Raw genomic sequence first — 9329 nt, forward strand, 5'->3', positions numbered from 1 at the left:
AAAAAAAAAAAAAAAACTCATGTCACAGACATAATTTTGATGAAGTGGCCCATATTTTATTTAAGTATTGTATTTCATGTTCAAATTTAATACACTAATCCTTTATGGGGTTCAACTGATACCAAATAAAAGTTTCAAAGAAAGGAAAAAAGAATCTAATAATACATTTGCGGAGATAACTCCTGTTGATCTTGTTCTCATGGAGTCTTTATCTGTTTATGATTAGTTGGAGACAGTACATTCAGTAGGGACAGTACCATTAAATCGTTTTGTATCAGTACAGTAGTTATAGATCATGTAATTATCCTGCACCCATTTCAGCTTTGCCTGACTTGCTGAATCCAGCTGCTGTGTGTACCATGAACTATTGTTTGATGAATAGAAGGAAGAATTGAAACCTCCACAAGTAGTACCATTAGACATAATACAGGCATATGTAGTGAAGTTCCTATAGGCAGCTATGAATGGAGCTTGGCTCCAATCAATCTTGACTTTCCCACCTTCTGTTGCCCAACTATCTCCATCCCAGATGCTAGCATAGACTTTCATGACTTGTTTGTTTGGGTAGGGAACCCCACTTGTCTCCAAATTCTTAAACTCTCTAATTGGAGTTCCATCCACAGAGAAGCTGAAACATCAAACAAAACCAAACAGATGAGAATTACAGGGAACCACGAAAATCGGTTCTTACAATTCTTTCTAGGCATCACTATGCGGCTATGCCTAGTGAAGTATAACACTTTACTATTTGCCGCTTGGTAGTACATGGGTTGGTCGATGTGATAGAGGACTATATATACATCTCAATGGCCAAATTTTAGTCCAAAATAAGCAAGGAAAGTCGTTCAAACTCTGATTCAAAGTTTTAGTAAAATTACCAAAAAGTCATCAAATGAAGATGAATATAAAATACAACATGGTATGCCTTTTTTAATTTTTTTGTAATTTTAACTACTTCTTCTATCCGATCATTTAAACTGAAATTATACCGATGAGATGTTTTCCTGATCGTCTATCACATGAACAAACCCATGGATTGCCATATGGCAAATAGTGAAGAGTTATATTTCACTAGGTATAGTGATGTGTAAGAAAACCAAAATGGTAAGAAAAGCCCAAAATTTAATGGCTTTGTATGGGTGGATGAGGGTGTTTACAGGACGTATTGTGGGTTCCAGAGGAAGGAGTAAGTGTGGAAATCTGCAGTTGGGTCAAACCACATATAGAACTGCTGTTCTCTATTTCCTTTGCCTTGAGTGATCACATTGGTGTGAACAGTATAAGGTTGTCCACTTAGATTCCCCAAGAACTCAAAGTCTAACTCATCCCAATATTGCCCTTGAGAAGATAACTGCAACCCAATGAAACATTTAGTTTAGTCAAGATCATTAAGAAAGAATTAGTGAAAAGATGAAATTTTATTGAGGAGGAAGAGATGAAAATGGGAGCTAGCTTACAAAGTATGTAGTGACAGTGCCAGCAGAGTTGTTAGGAACAAGTTTGATCTGCATATCAATCTTCCCAAACAGAAAATCCCTCTTGGATTGGACACCAGACCCAGAACTATTGTCAAGAGACAAAGTGAGAAGCTCCCCATTGTTAAGTATCTTAGTTCTATTCCCACCCCAACTGGTATCAAAGTCTAGATAGAAATTGTTAGCTGAAGCAACCATTAAGAAGCTAAGTAGTACAGCTGCAGGCACTAACATTGCTGAAATAGTAGAAGAAGATGAAGCCATGGAGAATTAAATCCTATGTGGGTTTTGAATTTAGATGGTTCTTTGCTTTGGAGAGCATCTTATTTATAGTGACGAAGCTAGCTAAGGTCTTCTGAAAGGAAAGGTATAAGAAGGTTCTGTGACTTCTATGAGTCTTTCTTTAAGGTGATGAAGTAGAAGTAGAAGAAGAAGAAGATTGAGCTGTGTCCAGATGGTTATTGAAGGACAAGACTTAAAAAGAGTTTTTGAATTGAAGTTAAATGTTTAATATCACCTACTCAATACCAGCTGGGGACGTGCACTTTAATTAATACATCTCTTTGGGGCCATAATCAATCCAAGTTGCAAGCTTAATTGACTTTAACATAGATAAAATAGGAACAAAGTTGGAAAATTGGGGTATTATAATAAAGAGGTATGTTGCCATTCTCTATTGCCAAAATGAAAATCGTGCCCAATGAGTGGAGAATAGAATATAATTTGGGTCTTGTTTGGTGTAACCACCATTGGTTACACAAACGAGGTATTTTGGGTTATGAAAAGATTAACGATTTTGTCTCCTATGAAATGGGGTTTTTGTTTCTTGTGTGCCACATAGGATGATGACGACTTATTCTCACCAATAATATCAAGATTATTTCAAATATTTTATTGGTTTTGATTGAAGAAGGAAAAATTACATGATTATTTAAAAAACGGGTTTATGTTTACCAAATTATCCACATAATATTTTTTTAACCAAATAATTCAAAACAAAGAGAACTATTAATTATAAAATTATCCAAAACAATATTCTTTCTTGTCCCACTATTTTTGATACATTTTTTCCATGACTATCACATCACCTTTCCTTGGCCATTGTCGACGAGAAAGCACTGATGAAGATCACGTTCATCGGAAAACCTGGCCACTATTTTCTAGTACTTATCTTAAGCACCCCTCTCTCTCTCTCTCTCTAGTGATGTTCAGAGGGAATCTCCCTACTTCAAACAAGAAGATTGATCCCACTCTCTCTCCTCTTCCAATTAGTCATATAATTTGAAGAAGAAGAAAGGGTTTTGGGGCCCTTAGGCTTTAAACGGCCCTTCGGAATCAGCTCACAAATGGAAGTGAAGGAATACAAGATATCATACCTTCAATATTTAGATCATTCATGTTTTTTGGGGCATTGGTATTCTAAATTTTTATTTGGTTGTATGAAGTAAGTATAGATTTTTAATAAATGTAAAATGTTAATGTTTCTTCATGTTTTTGTAGCCAATGCGGCTCTTTGTGGGAATCCATATAATCGCCCTCATATTCATCTTTCCACACGGTAAAAGACTCATGGTTTCTTCTGTTTTTTTTTGGGTGGGGTGGGGTGGGGTGGGGTGGGGGGATGTAATTTCCCGTGGTTTTAAATATTGCATCAGTATGTATCACATATTATTTTGATTTTTAATTGTGGTTTTATTCCTCAGTTACAAGGTCCTTTGTTATTTAGTTTTTAATACGCAACAATAAGTATCCCATATCACTCCACATGAAGAAACTGTGTTATAGAACATTTATAGTTTTATTTTAAAAAAGTGCAATTAAATATCTACATCTACAAGTGTGTTTTGTTGTAGAGAACCAAGTTGTTGACATAACTAGTTAAATTCGCATTTTACATCTTAATTATACCTTAGAAAACCATTTTCATTGTTTTATGTACTTGGAGATGTATGGTGTGGCCGTATGTTGACGCAATCTTCGGCTTTGTGCAAATGAATACAACCCAAAACAATACATATCTGAAATAAATAATAGTTACTATGGAGAAGGATGGGCACATTGCTCACATGCAGTAAGTTAGGGGGAGTACTAGTGATCTTGTAACTTGGATGAGAACAAGATTGGACATGCTCTCTTTCCCTTCGATCGGTTTGGAATTGCGTAGCATGTTCTCTTCCTTTTTGGTTTGGAATTGGGTGGCACCAATGGGGGTGCGGGATGTGGCATCATAAAGGAGGGATAGAGGTCATTTCAAATAGGGGGTAAGAGAGAGACAAACACAACGTGCACTAGCATGCAGGTGGTGTCCCAGCCTTTTCCCTAGTTACTAGTATGTGTCATGCCATTTAGTTTTATTTTGTGAAGCTGAAGAGGCGAAAGATTCCAATAATATGGCAATTCGGCCATTGAATATTTAAAAACAAAAATGATCTTTATTGACCACATTACATTTCAACCTCTAATTTAGTCCTTTACCCTCCCATACATACCAACCATTTTTATTTTAATTTGTTTGTTGGCAAGCTTTACTTGGACTGAATTTTACATCTTCTTCTTTTTTTTTTTTTTTTTTTTTGGTGTTGGTGGGGGTGGGGGGGATCAATGTCCCTCTTGTCTGTCAAGAAATTTCTAACATTCTATTTGAACTAAAACTTGATGTAAGAATAGGAGACCTTGGGATTAAATGGTCCATGCACGTACTAGGAAGAACTTGCTCCTTATATATTGTAGGCAATGGAAATTGACAAGTTATGGAGGCCGATAGCAGGGCTCCTAAATTTTGCTTATCTGATTGCTCAAAAACACAACTAGCCCGAGATTTAGGTTGCTCTTACTCCATTTCTAATTTCTCCACATCCAACTACTTGAAATTTGGATAACTTTCTTTATATATGATCATGCATATACACACTAACAAACACAACGTATACTGATTTTTTTTTTTAATATGGAGATGATAAAATTAATTTATTGTTTTTGGATTTATGTCTTAGATAATGACGTTCTTATAAATATAAATGTTTTGAGACACAATCCACTATATGAGAACAATACTTGATCGTCCCGCAAATAACATTTGGGAAAGGGTTCTTTGATCCTCGGGTGTACATTGCGCTTTCTCACTTGAATTTATGTTATTTAAAAAAAAAAAATTAATGTGAGGGGGTTCAGATTTTAGAGTACACTCCCTTGCTCAGAGAATCCTCTTCCATAAAATTTATTGGTGGAATGGGCTTAGACTCAACAATCCAAAACCCAAAATGAATTGGGCTTTGACTGGGCTTGACTTCCTAGAGTTAGAATGGGTTCAGGCCACCCGCAAGCCCTCCTGCAGTCCTTACATATTATACAAAGTAGGCTTTACAAGGGCTCTCTTTGGTATGATTTCTATTTATATTTATTATTTTTTATAAATTATTTATGATAATAAATTATGGACCACAAATGGTATTCGTTTGATTACTATTTATAAAATAGATTATATAATGAGAAAATAGGTTTCAAGTTTCACTTTTAGCTTTGAGCTTCAAGCGAGGGGGGTGATCAGATTTGGGATTTTTTATTGGAAAAGTATAAAACATACTGAAGTTATCTATTTACCTTTGATTTTAAGTATTTTAGCACACATGCTCATTTAAGGTAGAGCCAAAATCAACATAAATGATTTGTGGCCACAAATCACAAATAGCTTAAGAGTAATTTGTGATTTTTGATTTATTCTAATTTATTATAAATAGAAATAAGTGTTATAAATTATACCAACACTTGTAAAAATAGAAATAAGTCAAATAAATACAAATAGAAATCAAACCAAAGAGAGCCTAGATGAATGCATTTTATTTATTTAAAAAAAAATTCAGTATCCAGATTTTTTTTTGGTGGGCGGGGGAGGGGGGGGGAATTACAATGCAAGCCCTGAAGTTCTGTGAATTCCCATTTAGCCAGGGGATGGGCTTTGCCATTTCTAAACATAGGGCATGGCCCAAAAAAAAAAATGTAGGGAAATATGGTGGATTAAATGATATATGATAGCTCCGATTTCAGAATTTAGGGGCGTCATGAAATTTAAGACCCACATGATATTTTTGATGAATTAATATGCATGTTTGCTAAGTTTAATTTAGATATGTTGAGGAAGTTTATGCTTCCAATAACTGTCTTAGTACCAAAAAAATTCCCATAACTTCAAAATGCAAGGAAAAAACAACCCAAACAGAGAAAGGAACATTCTATCTCCAAAGAAGAGGCGAATGAATAATTTTGACATTGATATGTAATAAATATATCAATCACAAAATTCTAGCTAATTCTCTTTTTAAGCCTTAATTTTCCTATGATGAACAAGTTTACACCATGTTACAAATAAGTAAGAGAGAGAGAGAGAGAGAGAGAGAGAGAGAGAGAGAGAGAGAGAGAGAGAGAGAGAGAGAGAGAGAGAGAGAGAGAGAGAGAAGAGAGAGAGAGAGAGAGAGAGAAAAACCAAACATCACCCCCCCCCAAAAAAAAAAAAAAAATTATTGCCAAATCCAATCTTCGGTTCAGCCCAAATTTGATAGGTTGATGCGTCCTTTGGACCTCCATTATTCTCCTTGCTTTTGAATTGCTTGGAAGGGAATAGAAATAACAGGAAGGAAAATTATAAATGAACTACAACAAAAATTTATTGGGAATGAGTACAAATATTTTAATGAACTATATTGGAATGATGGAATATCTAGTAGTAAGCTTTAGGTGGTGGAGGGGAACTATAGTAGTATGAACGGGGTGATGGTGGAGTTGGGGAATGCCATGGAGGAGGAGGTGAAGGTGATGGTGGGGGAGGTGATTTGTATAGATAAGGTGAAGGAGGTGATGGTGAAGGTGGTGGTGGGGATTTGTAGTAGTAGGGAGGAGGTGGTGATGGTGATGGTGATGGTGATGGAGGGGATGGCGATTTATAATAGTATGGAGAAGGAGGTGATAGTGAGGGCGGAGGTGGGGAGGTGATGATGGTGATACAAAATGGTAGGGAGGAGGTGGTGATGGAGATGGTGGTGGGGGTGATTTGTAATAATAGGGATGGGGGTGATGGGGATGGAGGAGGTGGTTATTTATAGTAGCATGAAGGTGGAGGTGATGGTGACATTGGTGGTGGAGGAGATTTGTAAAAGTATGGAGGTGGTGGTGAGGGAGATGGAGGAGGTGGTGACTTGTAGACATATGAAGAAGGTGGTGACGATGATGGTGGAGGTGGAGGTGGAGGTGGAGGTGGAGGTGGAGACTTATACAAGTATGGAGGAGGAGGAGGTGAGGCTGAAGGTGGAGGTGGTGACTAGTACAAGTATGGAGGGGGAGGCGATGGAGATGGTGGAGGTGGTGACTTATACAAGTATGGAGGGGGAGGTGATGGAGATGGTGGTGGTGGTGACTTATACAATAATGGAGGAGAAGGTGATGGTGAAGGTGGAGGTGGTGACTGATACAAGTATGGAGGGGGAGGGGCAGACTTATACAAGTCTGAAGGAGGAGGTGAGGCTAAAGGTGGTGGTGGTGACTTATACAAGTATGGAGGGGGAGGTGATGTAGATGGTGGTGGTGGTGACTTATACAAGTATGGAGGATGTGATGGTGAAGGTGGAGGTGGTGACTTATACAAGTAGGGAGGGGGAGGTGATGGAGATGGTGGTGGTGGTGACTTATACAAGAACGGAGGAGGAGGTGATGGTGATGGTGATGGTGAAGGTGGAGGTGGTGATTTATACAAGAACGGAGGAGGAGGTGATGGTGAAGGTGGTGGTGGTGACTAATACAAATAGGGAGGGGGAGGTGACGGTGAAGGTGGAGGTGGTGACTTATACAAGTATGGAGGGGGAGGTGATGGTGATGGTGGTGGTGGTGACTTACACAAATAGGGAGGGGGAGGTGATGGTGAAGGTGGTGGTGGTGATTTGTAATAGTATGGAGGGGGAGGTGATGGGGAGGGTGGAGGTGGAGACGGTGATGAAGGTGGTGGCGATTTATAATAATATTGAGGTAATGGTGATGGTGGAGGCGGTGACTTATAGTAATATGGTGTTAGAGGAGAAGAAGATGGAGGTGGTGGTGATTTGTAGTAATACAGTGGTCGAGATTTGTGACCATATGGAAGCAGAAGAGATTTCCCAGGCTTTTCATCTGCTACAGCAATGGTGGCTATCAAGCAAACTACCAAAGCATAAACTAGGCGAGGCCAAGGGGGTGCCATGGCTGTAGGCTGAAAAGAAGAGGAAACTACCTCTGAATGGCTTGGAATGAGAGGCCATTCCCCAGTTTATATAGTGATCCCTTCAATCATTGTGCACAAGGAGGTACATTTGTTTAATGGATTAGAAAGTTTCCAACTAGTGCAGATCTTCATTTCATTCATCCCGCTAACTAAACTGGTTGGTGTGAGTACAGTTTTTCTGATAACCTTATCTAATATTATACCCTAACCACATCTAGTAGGAATAGCTCTTGCCTTATAGAGTCAATTCCATTCATATCTCCCAAGTCTGAAATTAGGGCAAGGTGACTGCCCATATGGAACCTATAATGGGAGCACCGTCAGGCTAAGGATGTGAATTTGTAATCGAAACCATTTACCGAAACCAAACCGATCAGTTTACACCAAAACCGTAAAACCGTTTAGTAAATGGTGCGGTTATGGTTTTGAGTTTCAGGCCGATTAGCTAAACGGGTTAGGTCGGTTTTAACCGTGGAACCCGTTGGTTTCAAATCGAATTGAAACAGTTTAAACCGAACTGTTTAAAAACGTTTAAACCGAACTGTTTAAAAACGTTTAAACCGATCCGATTAATCCTTATAACAATTAAATAAAGAAGGGGCAGTAATCCATATAACAATTAACAATTAAATTAAGTGCCCATCCTGCTTTGGTATGATTTATTACAATGCAGTTCAAATTTAGGCTTTAGATCATGAACTTGTAATCCATATATGTTACTATGTTATTATGTTATCATTTATGGATTTGGATGTTGTATGATATTAGTTCTAAATGTTTGAGAATGACCATGCAAAGAAATAACACTAGATTATCAAATTAAGACATACCATAGTTAATATAGAATCTCTTATTTGTGGTTGCCAATTATTTTTTGATAAGCTTACGATCTTCAGTTTAGAGATGATTGCAAGTTATAACAAACCGATTGTGAACCGTTTTACAAACCGTATGGAATAAACGGAAACCGAAATCGTTTAAAACCGTGAAACCGACACCGTTTAGAAACCGTGGAAACAGAAACCGTTTACTAAATGGTCACGGTTTCAAAATGTGGAACCATTTAGTAAATGGTGCGGTTATGGTTTTAGTCAAATAAATGTGAACCGAACCGAACCGATCCACACCATTTAAACCGAAATCGAACCGATTAACACCCTTATGTCAGGCTACACTAAAATAGCCGAACAGGCCGGAATGCTCCGAAATTTCGTGATGTAAATAACCCGGGGGTAGACATTATCAGAAGGCTTGCATTCTGTAACACCATCTCTCATATTTAGAAGAAGAAGAATTTTCGGATATTATTAGAAACAAATCTTGGTCCTTCAGATGATCATTAGGGACTTTTGTAGTGAAGTGACAGTTAAATGTGGTGGCAAATCCATCACATTTGCTTCTCTACCTCTTGATGGTGGTTGTCCCTTGTGTTTCTTCCCGGCTGAGTAATGACTTTCTGTTTCGGGCTTTCTGAGCCGATCTAATGGGGGTTGAACCGTTGAAGTCCTCTTGTGTTCGTGGGTCTCTCCTTGTTGGGTTTCTTTCTCGTCTCTATATAATCTTTTCCTTTCTTTTGCAATAAATTTTGTTTAACTATCCAAAAAAAATTA

General features: G+C 37.9%; 1 protein-coding gene and 1 pseudogene across 1 annotated transcript; both read right to left on the reverse strand.

Annotated features, from left to right (window-relative positions):
* Positions 1-112: 112 nt before the first annotated feature.
* LOC122071667 (xyloglucan endotransglucosylase/hydrolase protein 24-like) lies at positions 113-1748 on the reverse strand. Its single transcript, XM_042636045.1, has 3 exons — positions 1458-1748; positions 1158-1351; positions 113-628 (listed from the first exon to the last, which is right to left on the reverse strand). Exons 1-3 carry the CDS (start codon positions 1737-1739, stop codon positions 223-225), a joined length of 882 nt encoding a protein of 293 aa, XP_042491979.1. The 5' UTR covers positions 1740-1748; the 3' UTR covers positions 113-222.
* Positions 1749-6048: 4300 nt separating this feature from the next.
* Positions 6049-7698, reverse strand: LOC122071665 (annotated as a pseudogene).
* Positions 7699-9329: the final 1631 nt, after the last annotated feature.

The sequence above is a fragment of the Macadamia integrifolia genome, unplaced genomic scaffold, assembly GCF_013358625.1.
Source record: "Macadamia integrifolia cultivar HAES 741 unplaced genomic scaffold, SCU_Mint_v3 scaffold_44A, whole genome shotgun sequence".
Lineage (NCBI taxonomy): Eukaryota > Viridiplantae > Streptophyta > Magnoliopsida > Proteales > Proteaceae > Macadamia > Macadamia integrifolia.

Coding starts and splice junctions, on each gene's coding strand:
- LOC122071667 (XM_042636045.1), bottom strand. CDS start 1,739: ATGGCTTCATCTTCTTCTACTATTTCAGCAATGTTAGTGCCTGCAGCT. Junction 1,352..1,457: donor GCACTGTCACTACATACTTT/GTAAGCTAGCTC, acceptor ATTGGGTTGCAG/TTATCTTCTCAAGGGCAATA. Junction 629..1,157: donor TGGAACCCACAATACGTCCT/GTAAACACCCTC, acceptor TTGATGTTTCAG/CTTCTCTGTGGATGGAACTC.